At 41.4% G+C, this 20,947-nt stretch overlaps 1 protein-coding gene and 1 long non-coding RNA gene across 7 annotated transcripts in view; one reads left to right on the forward strand and one right to left on the reverse strand.

Moving 5' to 3' along the window:
* Kcnn2 (potassium intermediate/small conductance calcium-activated channel, subfamily N, member 2) overlaps positions 1-20,947 on the forward strand; it is a 417,138-nt gene that overhangs the window by 275,084 nt on the left and 121,107 nt on the right. For 2 of the 5 annotated variants that reach the window (XM_030250331.1, NM_001312905.2), the window contains exons 3-5: positions 14,457-14,655; positions 15,518-16,791; positions 17,388-17,483. In XM_030250331.1, the coding sequence (XP_030106191.1) occupies positions 14,634-14,655; positions 15,518-16,791; positions 17,388-17,483 (1,392 nt within the window). In that variant the 5' untranslated portion in view covers positions 14,457-14,633. Of the gene's footprint in view, positions 1-14,456; positions 14,656-14,956; positions 16,792-17,387; positions 17,484-20,947 lie in introns of those variants that run through there. The other 3 variants (XM_006525639.4, XM_030250332.1, NM_080465.2) reach the window with 3 other exon arrangements.
* Positions 14,230-15,500, reverse strand: Gm32139 (predicted gene, 32139). 2 transcript variants are annotated; one of them, NR_166707.1, is made up of 2 exons: positions 15,286-15,500; positions 14,230-14,458 (listed from the first exon to the last, which is right to left on the reverse strand). It is a non-coding gene; the product is annotated as a predicted gene, 32139 (long non-coding RNA). The 2 variants fall into 2 exon arrangements; NR_166708.1 differs by lacking the exon at positions 15,286-15,500 and adding an exon at positions 14,566-14,713.

Consider the following 20,947-nt stretch of genomic DNA (forward strand, 5'->3'; position numbering starts at 1 on the left):
TCTGTCTTAACTCCTAATAGCGAAAACTGCTTGGAACTAAATGTTCTAGTTGTGAATTAGTAATAAACACAAGGAAATATGATCTCTTCTACACATGCACACAAATTGAGGGCCAAAGAAAAACAGTATTCTTAATACACATGTAAAAGAAGTTACTCTTTTATATCATGTATAGCTTGTTGGGCCTTCACATGCTATTCCAGAGAGGTAGCTACTATTTTCACATTTCAGATACACGCTAAGATGAAATAGTTTCCACCCAAATAGATGGAGTTGGATCTAAATATACTGTTTCTTTCATTGTGACTTGTTCTACTATTTTGTATCTTCATTTAAGGGTGAAGGTTAGATCCAAGAATCAGCTTGTGAGAGAGGCCATAACTGGTGAGAACCAAGGAAAAGTTCTGATAAACCTTGGCAAGTCTATCATTTTCCTGCACTTGGAATTTCTATGTGGGAATGGGAGCTGGCCTTTCTTTACTTCTAGTTTCTGCTGATGAGTGCAGCAGTGCAAGCTCTTTCCTGTACAGTGGGTGATGGGTAGGGCAGCTCAAAAGGGGCTAGAAATCGCATGAGTGTTAGACATATCTTTTCTTAAAAGTCTCTAAAGGATGCATTGCAGAAAAGTGAGAGAGAAATTCTAGAAAGGGGAAAATATGATTTCTTAGAGATAAGCATCCTTTTGCTTACTTTAGGATGCAGGGCCTTTTGTGGTCAGTTCTGGTGGTTACCTCTGCTGTTGCTATGTGTTAATATCCTTGATCTATTAAGAGATGATCACCCCACTGGTGTTTCTTCCCCTCTGCCAGAATTTACAAGAGAAACCATTATGAATGCCCCCCACTCCCCAAAAAAAACCTTAGTATTGTTTCTTGTCATTATCTAGATGATCAGTTCCTGCTGATCTCTTGCCATTCATTCTCTAGTACAGTGTTTGTGAAAAGCAACCTTTGTCAACTCAGAAAACTTTATAGCTTTATTTCTGATTACTTCTAACATCCCTGTTTTTGCCAGATAAAGACGTTTCAGTTCCTAAAACATCATTTCTCTCTAAAATGTTGACATATATCAATATCAGACACACAGATGGCATTGGCAATAGTCAGGTGGATCTGACTTCTTATTGGTTCCCAAATCACTTCCAAATTACAAAACTAATCAAAACTGTTGTTAATAAAAGAATCTTATTCAGTTGTTTAGAACAGCTCCTCGGGCATATCTAAATTGGGAATCAATGCCTGTATCTCCAAATCACACTATCCAACTTATTACCTCCCTGATCGATAAGACTGTTTGAGATACAAGCTCCCATATTATTCTTGAATGTGTGATGGAAGAGGGAAATTAGCATTCAAAATAATGTCTCACACATCTTGCCATGGATACTGGAAGATTTTTTACTTAGAAAGATGAATAATTGCCTCTGAATAAATTGCACAAGTCAGTTTTTCAATTCAGGACTATCTACTCCAAAGTCCAAATGATTCCCATTACACAATGAGAACTAATGCTATGATACAAATGAAAGTCAACATAGTTTTGAAAAATTATCTATTTGATTCTATTTGTCAATAATTTCAAATACACACACACACACACACACACACACACACACAACATATAGGTCATATACCAAAAGGTGAACAGAATTTCCTGTTCAGTTGTGTCCCATTTAAATTGCCTCTACCAACTATTCAACAAGAAAATGATACTATATCGTAGAAATGACTTAGAGGAGTTATTATAGAGAAATTGCTTAGGAGTTAAGAACATTGGTCGATCTGCTTGAGAACTCAGTGTTGTCTCTCAGCACCCACATGGTGGCTCAAAATAGTTGATATATCTAGTCCCAGTGGACATGAGGAATTTTTCTTTTGCCTCCAAAGGCACTTCACACATGTGGTGCACAGCTATATATTCAGGCAAAACACCCATATATAAAAAATAAATAATATGATTAAAATATGCTTCATAATGGATGGTACCAAATCACTGTGATCAGAAATCTTCCACATAGGTAACATGGAAACACAAACACTGTATACATACATATGTATAAATGCATATGTTTTCCATATACATATATGTATATATATATAAAGAGAGAGAGAGAGAATGTGTGTATGTTGTAGCTCACGGTTAATTTGATTTCTAAAGCAGCAGCTATCTTCCAACAAAAATGATCAATAGCAAAAGAAAAACTGAAAAAGTATACATGATTTAATAGGTACAATATGAAACAATTAACTAATATAATTTTCATGATTTCTAGAAAGAAAAACCGAATTTAAGTATACATGATTTAATAGATACAATATGAAAAATAATTTTAAAAATCTACTATATCAGAATCACAATTTGTGTGTGTGTGTGTGTGTGTGTGTGTGTGTGTGTGTAGAGTTAAGATCCACTTTTGGCATGTTTCAATAATAATTAGTATTTACTCTAGTTACCTTGATATACATTACACACCCAGGAACTATGCATCCTGGAGAAATGAATCTTTGCCCAACACCTTCCCTTTTTTTTACACATCAGTCCCTCATAATCATAATTCTTTTCTATGATTTTTATGAGTTTGACCTTTTGAGAGTCTTCATACTAGGGAAATAATGCAGTATTTTTTTCTTCTATTTCTGGCTTATTTCACTTAGCATGTCTTTCTGTTTCATCCTTACAATGATGGATTTCCTTTCCTTTAAAGATTGACTACCACCTCATTATATATATGGCCATACTACATTTCTTTTATTCATTCACCATCAACAGGGACTAGGAAATACTTCATGTAGGACATGAACTATAGACCAAAGCACTGGTTATCAACATTTCTAATGCCGTGATCACTTAACATAGTTCTGATCACAGTGATTTAATACCATCCATTATGAAGCATATTTTAATCAGATTCTTTATTTTTTTATATATGGGTGTTTTGCCTGCATATATGGCTGTGCACCACATGTCTGCAGTCCCCCTGGAGGCAAAAGAAAAATACATCAGGTTCCCTGGGACTAGACATACCAACTACTGTGAGCCACCATGTGGGTGCTAAGAGACAACCCTGAACTATGTTGTGATGACCCCCAATGTTAAATTGTTTTCTCTTTACTTTTCTTTTCTTTCTTTCTTTTTTTTCTTAGTTTTGCTACTTCATAACTGTTGTTTTCCTACTGGGATAAATCATCATGTACAATGTCTGTGTTTTCCAATGTCCTCTGCATATTGTGACCCAAAGGTTGAGAAACATTGATCCAAATGTCTATCAAAGTTGATAGGTATGCTTTCAAAGAAAACTTATATAAATGTTAACTTCTTACAGAAAGGTGGATGTTGATCTAATGTTCAGTTCTGAAAGTTAAGTTAGGGCTGCAAAAAGAGGATGATATAGAGTCTGTGTGAACGTTTTCATGGAATGAGGACTGTGATGAACATTAGAAAGGGAACTGTAAATTAAAGCTTTCAGGGTCAAATAACTTAACTTATATCACAACCAGACCACCTCCAACTCCTGGCTTAAAGCATTTCAAGTTATGTAAAGACTAATAATTCGTTAAGTTATTCATTCCAAAATCTAAGAACTCAGGAAATAAACTCATCATCTTGAACTAATTAACAAAGAAAATACCCATGCCAATAAAATGCTATGGAAAATTTCAAATGATTTCTATAAAATACATCATTAATGAGAAATTTTTATTTGAGAATATAATAATTGTGACAGCTTATTCTTGGCTATTCTTAGCTTTAGTTTTAAGAAATTTTAACCTTTTCAAGCCGCCATTGATTGAAATGGATAATGAAGCAGAGATCAAAAAGGTTTTTTTCTTCATAAAATGATATGGTCAGGATTATATTTTGCCAATTCTCTTAATCATTTGAACATAATATATCACATTAAAGTGATGCCTTAGGCAGAGTGTTGCAAGAAGCATGAAAAAAAAATGCTATGTCTGGCTTCCCCAGAAAGACACCAGGAACTGGCACAGGCAGGAGGAATGCAAAGAATCGCAGAGCTCATCTACACTCTCCATGACTGAGTGGCGTACATGCCAAGCATGGGCTGGGGTCAGGGAAGTTTGGAAATTTAAAGGACAGATTCCTCTAAAGCAATTTCTTAATGAATCTCTGTTTGCCAATACATGTGACCCTTAAGTGACAAGTCCACAGTAAAGCCTCAACAAACACAATTTCCATGTATCCTGAAAAATTTAGACTTGTTCATAGCAAATCAAAATGGTAAGATAAAGGCTGAGCCAAGGATTCCTGTTTTTAAAATTGTGGAGATTTATGTGTGTGTGTGTGTTTGTGTGTATGTGTTTGAGTGTATGTATGTATTGTATTGTTTTCACTATTTTTATGATTATAATATAATTACACCAAATCCAAGAATACATCAAAATGATCATTTACCACGCATGATCAAGTAAGCTTCATCCCAGGGATGCAAGGATTGTTCAATATAGGGAAAGCCATCAATGTAATTCACTACATAAAAAAACCAAAGGGGGAAAAAAAACCACATGATCATTTCATTAGTTGCTGAAAAAGCATTTGACAAAATTCAACATCCCTTCTTGTTAAAAGTCTTGGAAAGATGAGGAATTCAAGGCCCATACCTAAACATATTAAAAGCAATACACAGCAAACCAGTAGTCAACATCAAACTAAATGGAAACTTGAAGCAATCCCACTAAAATCAGGGACAAGACAAGGTTGCCCACTCTCTCCCTATCTGTTCAATACAGTCCTTGAAGTTCTAGCTAGAGCAATTAGACAACAAAAGGTGGTCAAAGGGATACAAGTTGGAAAGAAAGGAGTCAAAATATCACTATTTGTAGATTATATGATAGTGTATTTAAGTGACCCCCAAAATTCTACCAGAGAACTCCTACAGCTGATAAACAATTTCAGCAAAGTATTTTGATATGAAATTAACTCAAACAAATAAGTAGCCTTCTTCTACACAAAGGCTAAATGGGCTGAGAAAGAAATTAGGAAAATGACACCCTTCACAATAGTCACAAACAACATAAAATATCTTGGCATGACTCTAACCAAGCAAGTGAAAGATCTGTTTGACAAGAACTTCAAGTCTCTGAAAAAAGAAATCAAAGAGACCTCAGAAGATAGAAAGATCTCCCATGCTCATGGACTGGCAGGATTAATACAGTAAAAATGGCTATCTTGGGGAAAGCAATTTACAGGACCTTCACATAAAACCAGGTAGACTGAATTTAATAGGTGAGAAAGGGGGTTAGAGGCTCAAACATATGCCCACAGGGGAAAAGTTCCTGAACAGAACACCAAAGGCTTATGTTCTAAGATCAAGAGTCGACAAATTGGACCTCAAAAAATTGCAAAGCTTCTGTAAGGCAAAGGATACTGTCAATTGGACAAAATGGCAACCAACAGATTGGGAAAAGATCTTTACCAATCCTACATCTGATAGAGGACTAATATCCAATATATACAAAGAAATCAAGAAGTTAGACTCCAGAGAATCAAATAACCCTATTAAAAATGAGTTAAACAGAAAATTCTCAACTGAGGAATCTCTAATGACTGAGAAGCACCTAAAGAAATGTTCAACATTCTTAATCATCAGGGAAACGCAAATCAAAACAACCCTGAGATTCCACCTCACACCACTCAGAATGGCTAAGATCAAAAACTCAGGTGACAGCATATGCTAGTGAGGGTGCAGAGAAAGAGGAACACTCCTCCATTGCTAGTGGGATTGCAGGCTGGTACAACCACTCTGGAAATCAGTCTGGTGGTTCCTCAGAAAATTGGACATAGTACTACCTGAGGACCCAGCAATACCACTCCTGGGCATATACCCAGAAGATGCTCCAACATGTAATAATGACACATGCTCCACTATGTTCATAGCAGCCTTATTTATAATAGCCAGAAGCTGGAAAGAACCCAGATGTTCCTCAACAGAGGAATGGATATAGAAAATGTGGTACATTTACATAATGGAATACTACTCATTTATTAAAAACAATGAATTTATGAAATTCACAGGCAAATGGATGGAACTTGAAAATATCATCCTGAGTGTGGTAACCCAGTCACCAAAGAACACACATGCTATGCATTCACTGATAAGTGGATATTAGCGCAAAAGTTCAGAATACCCAAGATATAATTCACAGACCATATAAACTCATGAAGAAGGAAGACCAAAGTGTGGGTGCTTCAGTGCTTCTTGGATGGGTGAACAATATACTTACAGGAGGAAATTTGGAGACAACATGTGGAGCAGAGACTGAAGGAAAGACCATTCAGAGACTGCCCCACCTGGGGATCCATCTCATATACAGTTGTCAAACCTGGATTCTATTGAGAATGCTAGGAAGTGCTTGCTGATGGAAGCCTGATATGGCTGTCTCTTGAGAGGCTATGTCAGAGCCTGAGAAATACAGAGCAGAGACAGATGCTTGCAGCCAACCGTTGGACTGAGTGCAGGGTCCCAGATGGAGGAGTTGGAGATGAAACTCAAAGAGCTGAGGGGTTTGCAGCCCTGTGGAGGAGCAACAATGACAACTAGCCAGACCCCCAGGAGTTTCTGGGGACTGGACCACCAACCAAAGAGTACACATGGAGGGACCTATGGCTCTGGCTGCATATGCGTCAGAAGATGGCCTTGTTGAACATCAATGGGAGAAGTGGCCCTTGGTCCTGTGGGGGGTTTGATGCCCCAATGTAGGGGAATGCCAAGGCGGGAAGGTGGGAATGGGTAGGTAGGTGGGAGGGTGGGTGGGGGATCACCCTCATAGAGGCAGGGGGAGGAGGGATGGGGTAGGGGATTTCCAGAGGGGAGACCTAGAGAGGAGATAACATTTGAAATGTAAATAAAGAAAATATTTAATAAAAGAAAAATATATAACTACATAATTTCCCTCTTCTCTTTTCTTCCTCCAAACCTTCACATATGCCCCTACTTTCTCCTTTTCAAATTCATGACTTTTTTTTCATTAATTGTTGTTATACACACATTCCTAAAATACAGAAGCACAACCTGCTCAGCCTATATAATGCTACCTATAGGTTTGTTTCCAGGGCTGCCCATTTGGTATTGGGTAACCAGTTGGTATTCTGTTCCCTGGGAAGTCTTTCTTCAGCTCTCAGCAGTCCAGATTTGCCTGTAGTTCTGTGTGTGGAGTTGAGGTTTCCTGGGTTTTCTGTGCTCCATATTCGAATATCCATTGTTTTTTCTCTTGTTCAGTTCACACTGAGGAGTCTTGTCAGTGAGACTGTATGGACAGGGTTTCACAGTGTAGTCCAGGCTGGCCAAGCCTCACAGAAATCTACCGGCCTTGCCCACTCTCTAGTGCTCAGATTATAAACCTCACCTCACTATTTTAAGGTTTTCTTGATCACCTAGGATTACCACTGGCACATATGTCAATTTAATCATGAGTCCAAGAATGACACTTGAATTCAATCATGTATAAAAGACCACTTGTCTCTAATTGTGTTGTGAGTTCTGATGCTCTACAAATTGTAATGGGCATTAAATATTGTTTACCATTGCAGTTAGTTTCTTAATCATATTCCTTGTTGTTAGTGCATTTTATCAGACTCAAAAACTCTGTCTTCTTGACTTTATTTTCAGCTTTTGATATGCAGTAGGTCAGAAAATTAATTAGGACTACTGAAAGAATGTGGCTCACTTAAGAGTAACCATGATAAGTTTCTTGGCATGCATTGGCACTACTAAGAACTTTAGTTTATTCTTAGTGTTTGGTCAAACTGTAGACACTGAGGGTTTTTGTAACAGAGTGCTATATAACAGTATTTTTCACAGTATTTAGTGACCAAGATACAATGTTGTTTTTTTATCTCTAATAAACATTAAATCATTACTGTGCATATAGAAATAAATTAAAAGCAGCCATTATTATAATTATATGTCCTAATTGTGATACAACTAAAAAATACATGCAATATTTGCAGAGGAATTATAGGACTTTGTAGAATATTCTGAGGGTGGGAAGAGGAATGAAGGATTCAAAGCAAAGTGGCAAAGAGAACACTTATCTATACAGTTGAATCTAGGGCAATAATTTCAATTCCATGGGGCTGTAGAAATGGCTCAGCAGACAGTGCATGCCATTCTTCCAGAGGACCCGAGTTCTACTCCCAGTACCCAGATTGGATGGCTCACAACCATCTGTAACTCTACCTTTATAGAACCGGAAGTTTTCTTCTTAGTAACATGTCTCCTGGCTGCATCAAAATACTTATCACTGTTGAATTATTCGGTTGTCTTTTCAGTTATGTCAGTCTTGCCTCATGTTGTTAAAATATGTAGTTACACACAAGTGAATTCACAATTGTTTTATTCATAAATAACTTGACACTTGACATTTGGTCTCTCTCTCTCTCTTTCTCTCCATATATATATATATATATATATATATATATATATATATATATATATGTATATATAATCACTTCACATTTAATGTTATTATTAACGTGGTTACATAAGTGTGATGGGTAGTTTTATCAGACATTTCTTGGTCCGTTTGGCTTGTGAGTACATCTGTGGGGAAATATCTTGATAATGTTTATTGAGTGGAGATACATGTCCATTGTGGGTGATACTATTCCCTAGCAACAGATTCTAAACTGTGTAATGTGAACTCAGTGAACTAAGTAACAATATACATACAGTCATCCTCTTTTTGTTCTTGGTTATGGAGGTCACTAGCAGCTTCAAGTTTCTGACACTTTGAATTCTCTTTAATAATGAACTATAAGCTGGAATTGTGAGGTCCAATAAACCCTTTCTCCCCTACATGACTTTACTTAGGATATTTTACCAAAGAAGACTGTGTTTGTGATCTTTTTGTTCATTATATATATTGTATAGGTTTTTGGTTTTTTTTGTTTTTGTTTTTTGTTTTTGTTTTTGGTTTGTTTTTTTTTGTTGTTGTTGTTTTTGGTTTTTCGAGACAGGGTTTCTCTGTATAGCCCTGGCTGTCCTGGACCTCACTTTGTAGACCAGGCTGGCCTCGAACTCAGAAATCTGCCTGCCTCTGCCTCCCGAGTGCTGGGATTAAAGGCGTGCGCCACCACGCCCGGCCCTGTATAGGTTTTTAAAACTCCTCTTTACTGTTTCCTAGAATTAGATTGATATTTTCTAACATTTAATTCCTATAGTTATTCTTCTCAACTTGTGTGTGTGTTTCTTAGTAGTTTTACTTAGGCTTACAATATATATTATAATTTATCAGGACCTATTTCTGATCTATATTAACAATTTCCATGAAATAAAGATGCCATACTTCTAAACAGAGCCAGACTGTATCTCTTCTCTCCTTCTTCTCATCTTCCTCCTCCTCCTCTTCTTCTTCATGCTATCATTTTGTATGTACCACAAGTATAACACATACTACAACCCTTATACTGTAGTTATTTTCAATAATTTTATTATTTCAACAAGCTATGAAAAAAAGAGAACAAGTTTGGATTTATAAATTCAAAACACAAATCTTCACATCCATAAAACAGCAACAGCATTAACTAAAAGTCATTTTAAAGAAAAACGTGGCTGTGCTGATGAGGATGGGCCCAGGGCATTGACAAGGTGTGAACATTAGCACCTTTCCCCCTGGTGACATTGCTATATGAAAGTCAATGTTGCAGATCATAGTTCTCTCCCTTGGCATGAGTGGGCATCACCTGTTCCCTGTGATAAGACAATTATTGAGGGATGATGGTTTGCAAATCATTCCAGAAAGGGAGATAAATATAAAGATAGAGAAATCTGGGATTTGTATGAGCTTGATGCATGGGAGGGATATAGGGAAACAGAAAGCAGACACATCCAGGGTTAATAAGTAACAGAAGTTGATGTAATTTGCAGAGCTGTAATCAGAAAAAAAAAGTGGGGGAGGTTTAATGTGTCCTCAATATTTAAGGCTATTTAAAAATTATTATGATCTTTGATTCCACTTTTGCTGACTTCGGAGAGACATCACAGTCTCTTCACGTGGTGTTAAGCTCGGCTCCTTTCTCTGATTTTCTTCGGTTTGTCATGAAGTGTGGGTTCCAGAATGATCGCAGGGAAAGTCCTCTGAGTTGCAAACCAAAGCCTTCTCCTTCTCATTTGTATAATACAAGACAGCATAAGAAATACACTCACTATCTTCCACTTTTTTCCTGGATGTAGCCCCAAATAAGGAATGTCCTGACTGGTAGTAAAGTCAGTTAAAGAGTATTGAGTACAGCTGAATATATCAGAATAACATTGTTTGTTAAAAAAGAAAAAAAAAACCCTTCTATTCCTGCTTCTGTCTATGTAATATATTTTTAATTAGGCATTGGACCAGCAGACATAAAGTACTTCCATTTCCTCCACACTTACATTAAACTGTCTCAAATTATCATGTTGATTAAATGAAGCCAATAAGAGGATAAAGCTCACAGGAAGCAGAAGAGCCAGTGAGAAAACATTCACAGGCACCACTCTCTAGTCTTGAGTGAGCGGAGGCAAGCCACGAGTTACTCTGCTGTGGAGCAAAGCCCCGAGGATGTGGAAATGACACACCACACAGCCCAAAAGATGTTAGAGATCTGGCATGTCCTTGCAGCTCAGCAGTGTCACCTTAGGTAGGGCAGACACTCTATCTCGGGTATTCTCCTTACCTGCAAAGGGAAGATAAAGATAAAAACCTTCTCTGCCTCCTGCCTGGATTTCTGTGAGATACAAATGTAACAGTACATCACAAACAGTTTTGTACCATCCACTGGGCTTCAAAGAGTGAACCCTCCTCTCCCCTTCCTTCCCCTCTTGTGTGGAATAGCAAAGGGATATACCTGTATGAAATCCACAGACTTAAAAAAAAAAGCCTGCCATTACCCAGTAAGTTCAGCCTTTTCATCTATTTAATATGTAACCTGAGTCCATTCTGCTAGCAAGATGTATATGATTTTACTTTTGTCCTTTGTTAGCGTTCTTGGGACTTTTGTGGTTAGATTACTAAGTTCAGAAACATAAGGAGACAAGGAAGAGAATAAAAAAAAATGACTTGAAAAGTTAATTAAGTTAATGGCTGGAACCCAACATGATCTATTAACATTTGGAAACTAGGTTAATCCAGGTTTAATACTTTATCATCATGATGCAGGTATGCATACATGCATCAAGGATATAAGTATTAATGTTCATCTCTGATATACTGTATTAATTGTGACACTGGAGAGTATATGATTTAAAATAATGTTGTTTTGCGGGCCCTTGAATTGTTTTCTTTCAGGAATTGTGCTAGGGAAACAACTGATACTATCCTGATTCCCCTCGATCAATTGCTAAGGAAAGAAAGTTCAGAGGCACTGTATTTTATCACAGCCTTTGGGTTCAGTACTATCAAATAATTGACTCAGCCAGGCAATAAAAATAAAAACTGATTCTCAAAAATATTTACTTTTTAGTTTGAAGTTTTGCATCAACCACACAGTGTAGAAAAAAAGATTTGATGTTCTCTTACTTTGCCTGCCTTTGGAAATAAACCCCAGTGATGTAGGTCAAGAGAGTCCTGGGTTTTTAAAGGGACAGCACATGGGAAAGTAAAGAGAAATCTAACAGGAATCTGAATAAAATAAGGCAGTGGAGTAAAGCCAACTTGGGGCTTTTAAAATTAGGCTTCTGGGGCTCAGGGAACCAATTCTATAAGAGTGTGTGCTTAGGGGTTGCTTATGTTAGGTGAGTACCCATTCACAAGCTTTATACACAACAACTACGGAACAACCACTGCCATAGGGTGTAAGAAAGAAATAGAGAATTGTAGCCAAAAAAGGGAGACGAAAGGAGGCTAAAATCGAGACACTATTTAATTGATTAGATTGCAAGTCATTTTGTGGGTGACTGTGACCTCTGGTGTTAATCTAGGGGAATTCCAGCACTTGCTTGCCTTAGTGGAAGAAAGGAAGAAATCTAAGCATGGAAGTTTCTCATCGGAAACCACTGATCTTTTCTTGAAGTATTTTCTCTTTTTCCTCCCTCTCTCCTTTCCACTTGCAGATGTAAGTGCAAAACACTACTCACATGAAAAGCACTGTGTTTGCTGCTTTAATTGGTTTACATTGCTGTGTTTCTCCTTATAATCCTACATAGCAGTGATTCTAAATCTTACTAATGCTGCAACCCTTTAATAAAGTTCCTTATGTTGTGGTGACCCCCCGCATCATACATTTATTTCTGTTCCTACTTCATAATGGTAATTTTGCTACTTGTTATGAATCACAACGTAAATATCTTGTGTTTTCTGATGGTCTTTTGGGTTCGCTACCCACAGGCTGAGAACCACAGCTATGTAAGAACAAAGTCAGAGTAGCTGCATGTTAAACATTTGCATTCCAACTTAAAAAATCATCTGCCAATTTTATTTTTAAAAGACATATATTGATACCAAGGATGTCTTAATTGGAACCTGTCATAATGACCACAATTATTAAAGATGCCCAGGCATATTTCACCCTAAAGGTGGAACAACTGTTGCATTTCTAAGCCCATGCTTTTCATGACTCTAAAGGGCTTCCAGTCTGTCCTAGGAACAGGCATGTATTAGCACCAAGTAGTTAACTGTAATCAGCTAACTCTAATGGAAAGACAGTGAACGTCTCATTGACCTGCTCTCCATCTTTCTAGTCATAGTGACTTTCTCGTTATTATTTTATGAACTCTTATATTGGCTAGGCTGAAGTTGTGAGGACTGCATGTCTCAGTAGCCCACTCCAAATAAAGTACACACACACACACACACTCACATGTGGTGTGTATATTCAAAGTATGTATATGAATATACATTATATATGATACACCTAGAAAGAGAGGTTCAATATTGTGCCCTATGTCATTTCTGAAGCCAGTGAGAAGCCTTGCCAGTGGTATTTTAAAAAGTCAGCTTAAGCAAGGGGAGGCAGCTTTTGTTTTCCTTATGACATTTTAGTAAGTCTAGAATCTGATGTGTAATTTAAAATGAGTAACAGCCATTGTGATATTTGGGAAAAGTCTGTGGAATCTTTTCTAAATCTATGGGCAGGTGATGAACATATTAATTTTTGATATATTTCTTTGAAGCATCTGGAGATAGATGAGTCGGACATTTCTCTCTATCATTATCGAAGAGCCATAAAAAGAGGTCTGTGTAACTTGCTGCAAAGTGCATTAGCAGATATTGGGTGGATTTTATTCTTGAATTAAATTTTTTCAGACTAAAAGATGAATAATCTGGAAGCTTTCATTTTAAATTCAACAAACTCAAGTACATGTGTCACCATACCCAGCTTTTTTTTTTTTTTTTTTTTTTTTTTTGACAGTATCCTCATGTAGGCCACTCTGGCTTCAAATCCACTATGTCTGTGATGATGGCCTTGAACTCCATCTCCCAAGTGTAGCATCTCAGGCATGGACGACCACGCCCTTCTTTCTCTGGACTTAATTTTTGTAATAATGCCCCTCACATGTGTATTTATTTGTGCATTCTCAGATGCCCTAAAAAAATCAACATATGTCTTCATTCTAAACACTATTTGTTCCTAGTTTGGAGATACAAAAGGAAAATCATAATAGATAATAAAAATGTCTTTGATCTTTTAGCCACTAGAATTTAGTTCTCAACCAGAGCCACAGAGAAATTCAAGCCCTGATTTTTCATTCTCTTTTATCAAGGACTATGGCAAATTCTACGACTAAACACAATTCCCTCTGTTTCCTTCTTAATCTATTTACTTGTGTGCACGAAAAATTTTAAATTGCTTAACATACTTGCAAGGAATATCCAGAAATAAATTATTCACTCAATGGCAGGGAACACACACACACACACACACACACACACACACACACAAGCAGATACCAGGTAAGCAAGTTTAGGGCAACTGCTGACTAGAATATCACGAAATTGGATCCAGCTGAGAATTCCAATTACCTAATGAGAGAGATCCGCTTTCGCTTTATTTCTTGGTCTAATCTGTTAGACAGTAATCTCCATCATAAAAACCACTGAATTCACAATTTAAAATTTAAACATTTAACTGACCAATTTCACTTTTGTTGTTGTTGTTGTTCTTTAGGAAGACAGGAATTTACATCCCCAAGGAAATACAAATGTAAGGCTGAATAATGGAGTATTAATCAAGAGCCCTCAAAGAGAACTCCAACTGCTTTGTTTGTGTATAGCTCAATAAGGACACACCATGGTAAAATTCAAAGTGTAACTTTTAGTGGTTTATTAGAGAGCGATTAGTCAGTATAGCTAAGTTTAAACACCCTGTCCAAGGGCGGCGATTATTCAGTCGAGTCGTCGCCACGGTATTAATTGGCAGTCAGATGACTACCAGGCCCCTCACCCAGCCACTGCAGTCTGGTCTCGATAAGGATGCTTGGCGTCTGCGCATTCGTGACCCGCCTTTGCTTTGTGTCTGTACTGCAGGTCTGGAGGAAGAGGAAAAACAGAGAAGCCGGCAGTCTGCGCTGGCTAAGCAGCCCCCAGACCCTGGAACAAGCCTCGTCTACACCGCTAAAGTAGCCCTCGGACCTACCCACTCAGGCTGCTGGACCGCCTGAGCGTCAGAGCCCCGGACCTGGCGGCCAGGGGCGCCAGCCCCTCATGTTCGGGAGAACGTGCAAATGTGAGCGGGCGCTCCCGGGGAAAGCCCTCCGCCCCCGCCAGGGGGACCCGGGAAGCCCGAGCGGGCTCCTCCCCGGACGCCGGGGATCCCCTCCTCCGGCCCCGCCCCCTCCTCCCCCCTGCCCCGGCGTCGCGAGGTTAACCCTGTCTGCGCCGTAGCGCTCTCCCGTAGTAGCGACAGCGCCGCCAATCCCAATTCTGGAACTCGGGGAGCTAGGCGACAGGGACAGATCCCTGCCCTGGGTCGGATGTGATCTCTCGGAGGCCAAGCTGGGCATCCGGCTCTGGCTTTCTCCCAACGCTTATACATTCGCATAGGCAGTCGCCAAACTTTTTTTTTCCTCCCTTCTCCCCAAAGCCGGTGCCCCCGCAGTTACTTGGCTAGCAGCCTGCAGCCCACTCTCGGCAGGACGATGCGGGAGAGAGAGTGGGGCGAGCAGGTGCTGCCTTGCAGCCCTACAAGGCTAGAGGGCGGGAGAGTAGCTCGGGTTTCTCCCTGCCTTGGCGCCTGCCCCATGACCAGGGTGGCCAGACATGCTGCAGTGTCCCAGGCAGGTCATTCGGGCCAGCATGTTCCGCACCAGTCAGGGGGCCGCGGCAGTAGAGCAAGAGCAATCGCTCTCTCTCCCACCTCTGCAGCCCGCCGCTGTGCATGGGGTGGGGTGGGGGGCTCAGTCTTCCCAACCGTGGTACCAGATGCACGCGATCCGCAGATGGAATTCCTGCCTTGGAGTGCCCTGACCCCGGCCGGAGCCGGCCTAAGCCCCCAGGGGTTTTCATTCTGCAGGTTCCCCTCCCAACCTCTCTCACACACATGCTCCCCTAAGCCGCGCGCGCCGCAAACTCAGTCTTGGTCCCTGCAGGTGATGTCATGCCCATTGTTTTGGTGCGCCCAACCAATCGGACTCGCCGCCTGGATTCTACCGGAGCCGGCATGGGCCCTTCCTCGCACCAGCAGCAGGAGTCCCCGCTCCCGACCATAACGCATTGCGCAGGGTGCACCACCGCCTGGTCTCCCTGCAGCTTTAACAGCTCTGACATGGAAACCCCATTGCAGTTCCAGCGCGGCTTCTTCCCAGAGCAGCCGCCGCCACCGCCGCGCTCCTCACACCTGCATTGCCAGCAGCAGCAACAGAGCCAGGACAAGCCGTGCGCGCCCTTCGCGCCCCTCCCGCACCCTCACCACCACCCGCACCTCGCGCACCAGCAGCCGGGCAGCGGTGGCAGCAGCCCATGCCTCCGGTGCAACAGCTGCGCCTCCTCCGGTGCCCCGGCAGCGGGGGCGGGGGCGGGGGATAACCTGTCCCTGCTGCTCCGCACCTCATCGCCCGGCGGCGCCTTCCGGACCCGCACCTCCTCGCCACTGTCGGGCTCTTCGTGCTGTTGCTGCTGCTCGTCGCGCCGGGGCAGCCAGCTCAATGTGAGCGAGCTGACGCCGTCCAGCCATGCCAGTGCGCTCCGGCAGCAGTACGCGCAGCAGCCCGCGTCCGCCTCCCAGTACCACCAGTGCCACAGCCTGCAGCCCGCCACCAGCCCCACAGGCAGCCTGGGCAGCCTGGGCTCCGGGCCCCCGCTCTCGCACCACCACCACCACCCGCACCCGGCGCACCACCAGCATCACCAACCCCAGGCGCGCCGCGAGAGCAACCCCTTCACCGAAATAGCCATGAGCAGCTGCAGGTACAACGGGGGCGTCATGCGTCCGCTCAGCAACTTGAGCTCGTCCCGCCGGAACCTGCAGGAGATGGACTCCGAGGCTCAGCCCCTGCAGCCCCCCGCGTCCGTCGTAGGAGGAGGTGGTGGTGCGTCCTCCCCGTCTGCTGCCGCCGCCGCCTCATCCTCAGCCCCGGAGATCGTGGTGTCTAAGCCGGAGCACAACAATTCTAACAACCTGGCGCTCTACGGGACTGGCGGCGGAGGCAGCACCGGAGGCGGCGGCGGCGGCAGCGGGCATGGCAGCAGCAGCGGCACCAAGTCCAGCAAAAAGAAGAACCAGAACATCGGCTACAAGCTGGGCCATCGGCGCGCCCTGTTTGAGAAGCGCAAGCGGCTCAGCGACTATGCGCTTATCTTCGGCATGTTCGGCATCGTGGTTATGGTCATTGAGACCGAGCTGTCTTGGGGCGCCTACGACAAGGTACCGGCTTTAGCCCCCGAGTACACTCATGAAGAGGGAGCCAGGTGGTTGGGATGGGCTCTGGCGGGAACCCTTGTCTAACAGGTCTTAAGTGTCCCGGGAATCCTCAGGCGTGCCTGCCGGAGCAGGAGCAGCAGAAGCAGCTAGGACGCACACCCATAGTCAACTGGGCAACTCGGAGAGTTAAGTTCTCCGGGTGCTGAGTGTCCAGCGCATCCAAGCATGTTAAGTGGCTCCTGGAGTTGGTGGGGAAAAGCAAGCTTGTTTCTCTCCTGGTGCTCATGTTTCCGAGACACCTTTCAACCTAAAGTACTTAAACTCCGGAGCAACTTCCTCTAGGCTTTAGCGAGTCAGGTACCTTGTTTCAGTCCTTGGTGGTGCGTAGCCCGCAGCCAACCCACGAGTTTTCCCTTGTTCCTGGCTCCTCTCACGGAGCATTATGGCCAAATAACCTGCATCCCAGAGCCAAAACAGATTGCCCCCTCCCGAGTCCCCTACCTTGAATTCAGGTCCACGTGCTCGGAACTGACTTTTATGGCCTGGAAAGAGATTGGAAGTGCTTCTTTCTTAAAGTGTTCCATCTAACTGTGTTGCAGGCGTCGCTGTATTCTTTAGCTCTGAAATGCCTTATCAGTCTCTCCACGATCATCCTGCTTGGTCTGATCATCGTGTACCACGCCAGGGAAATACAGGTAACACAGGCTCCACTGTTTTCTGAATAACCAGAAGCCATGCAGGCAGCATAGGAGAAAAGCAAGACAGCAAGGGGCCTTTACCAAGCAGCTGTGTCCTTGCTTGAGGTTACAGAAGACACATGCACTGTTATCTCAGCACCTGACCTGTCCTTCCAGAAAGCTAAACAAACAAACAAGTCAACACAGCAGGGCAACAGGCAGATCTTTCTGAGATATATTTGATAGAATCTTAAGATTTTCCCCAACTTCTTCAGGCTGGTACACTTCTACCAGACAAATGTTTTTAAAGGAGCGGTACACAATATCCTGAATCTGTGCAGCAGTGTGTGTTCTTGTTTAAGACACCTTTTTAAAAGGAGTAAGTCATTAGGGGAGGAGGCCTTGCCAATCTGGATTGCCTATAATTATAATATAAGAAAATTGGTTCACTGCTTCTATCAACATGGGAAGAGCACCTCCCCTCCCCAAACTTCTAACGCATTTTACAACAGCTTATTTAGTTCATAAAGCCTGTGTAGGTATTAGTGTAGTCCGAGCATTTTAAATGTCACTTGAGAGTATTTGGAGTGGGTAATGATAGACGAAAGCACACTTGGTCGAATTTTTAATATTAGGACAGTATATAGATTCTTCAGTGCAGTCCTCACGATGGTGGCATTTTGAGATTCTTCCAGAGGTCCTCTGTGGTCCTCTGCTGTGCTTTAAGCCTGGGTCACTTTGACTTGAAGCCTGGAAGATAGAGAATGAGTCTTTGACTTCGTTTTCAGATGGAAACAGTCAGAGGAAGTGAGTAGCCTTGCCAGATCAGGTCGGAAGGGGCCCAGCATGAAAGTAGGCACTGCCTCCCCAGCCTGCTCCAGTCGTGCTCCTCCTGAGCCTAGCTGCTCACCAAGAGTCCTGCACCACTGAGAGTTCTTCCTCTGTGTTTCCCCTCCAGACACAAGAATTCAGTTTATGAATAGGGTTAAGCTCCCAATGCTACTCTGAGATTTTTATAGGTTTTTAAGAATAGCTTAGAATGTTTGGCATGGAGACCAAAGTGATTTGGTTAAACCATGCTGGAATGAAATACTGTGTCAATTATGCGTTTATTCATCTTAAGCCTTCCAAGTGTTGGCTGTTCCCTCTGAACACATGTAGATAAACAAGCATCCATTGGGGTGGGGGTCAAGTTATTTGTATTATCTTCAAGAGCAAAATGTCTTTTTAAAAACACAAACTTTTAAAGAATTTTAGACACACACACACACACACACACACACACACACATATATATGTATGTATATCATGTATAAGAGGAGCTGCTCAGTATTACCTATGCATCCTGAAATTTTGATACAGTGTAAGAATTCTAGAAATTTACAGGCACTAATAAACACAAAATATTTTAAGACTATTTTTTAATGCTTGAAATGCTGCCCTCATTGGCTAATTTGTATCTTTCTGTTACATTGATTAGACAGTGTGACACCAGGAGGAAAGCTGGCACAAGGGTTGGTCCTCTGGAGAATACACACAGTGAATTTATGGACTGTTCATAACTCAAATGTCAAAAATGTTAGGTTTTAAAGCAGGGCTTATTTATGATCTATTGCCACCCCATAACCTGCCATGTTTACTATGATAACTATAAAACCGAGGCTTGGGTAATAATATCTAATTATTTTGGATATAGCTTTTACAAAAATCATTATTTGACCGAAAGAAATTCCTCTTCCAATATTCTTGTTTGCAATGCTTCTTTAAAATTAAATACAGTGGGCCTCCGCAGGTAAGAGCACATACTGCTCTTACAGGCAACGGTGCTGGGCACCCACATCTGGTGGTGCATGGCTGCCGGTAGCTCCAGTCGCAGGGGAATCCTCTGGCCCCAGCACTCATACTCACCTACCCACACAGACACACATAATTCAAAATTAAGATTTTAAAAATATTTCTTACGTTCTTTTTAACAAAACAGGAAGTGACAAATATACATGGGGACTCTGAACGCGCAGTCAAGAAGAACCAGGAAAAGGCAGAAGCTTCTCATTGGTCCAATGGACATAATACTTTAGCCTGCAGCTCAGAGAAACTGGGCGGGTGTGGTTAGGATCCTTATGGAAAATTGGTAGTTGTGTCTTTTTAGCATTATTCATATCACTATGGGACGTGTATTTCTTCCGTATAATTGCTTAGGCTAAAGGTCACTTCAGAGCTTAAGGAATTCCAACTCTATTGATTTATCTCTGAAGTAAGGCAGCAAGTGCGTTCTGGAGCATGTCCTTGAGTGTAAGATATCAAGAAGGACAATTTTTATTTCTACTTTTCGGCATATTAAATATGACGATTAGAGAGTGACAGCTAGCCAGGGTGAGTTACTGGTGCATGATGTCATTTTGCACCACGCTCAGGAAAAGTATTCTAACTGAGGTCCCAACATGTTGCCCGTGAGAATCTCTTCCCCAAGCCCGGGGAGGCCCTGACATTTTCATGGAGAACCTTGGAAAGCGAGGTTCAGTGTGACCTTTGATAAAATGTTTATACACGATGTGGCAACATGAAATGGCTCAGGTGACTCATGGGCAGAAGTGCTCGGATTAGAGTCGTGCGGTGGGGAGGTTTTTGAAGAACACTGCACCATAGTACATTTCAGCTTTGGGGGTCATTTTTCAGTACCACAGACAGCTCAAGGCATGGGCGACACCTACATTCTTAGTTCTTTCACTAATTATTTTCACTCCACACAACCAAAATTGAGATACTGTTTCAGTTTGGGGTTTATTTGTTTGTTTGTTTGTTTGTCCGAATGCTTATATAGAGTTCAACAGAGTGGGAGAATGTAGCCATCTAAGTAGGTATTGGACTTTTTCAAATGCATATTTGGCTTTGCTTTTTGCATCAATCAGCAAATCCAGGCACCCCCTCCCCAAGAGCAGGAATAAAACAAATATATAACTAAACTTTAACACATGCCTCTGTAATTACCATCTTTTGACAGATGCAATTGACTCTAAGGATTATTATTTATTCAAGTTAAAATGTTTTTGTGTGTGATACTAAATAAATAGCTCTCTACTTCATTGTCTCCTCAAGCATGATTTTCAGAGACATTTCTTATTTTCTTCACCCCTGCAGTAGGGCTGGAGATATATATATATACACACACACATATATACATATGTATATATGTATTTTTTAAACAGAGTAAAGATAAAAGGAAGTCTTATCCTTCAGAAAGTTTGAATATAGATTTCTTTTAATCTTTCAACTTTATCTCCATACCATTTTCTCATGGCAACAACTTTAGTATAAAAATAAGCTGTTTAGTATTTTTAGACTTTCCAAAGCAAGACTGTAAAGAGAGAAAGGAAGCCCTGTGGCGTGCTAAATGATCTTTCTGGGTCTTAGGGAACTCAGAAGACTGGCAGGTCCTATACACTAAATTGGAAAGTATTTTTTCTTTGGTAATATAATTACAC

The sequence above is a fragment of the Mus musculus genome, chromosome 18 (assembly GCF_000001635.26).
Source record: "Mus musculus strain C57BL/6J chromosome 18, GRCm38.p6 C57BL/6J".
Classification (NCBI taxonomy): Eukaryota; Metazoa; Chordata; class Mammalia; order Rodentia; family Muridae; genus Mus; species Mus musculus.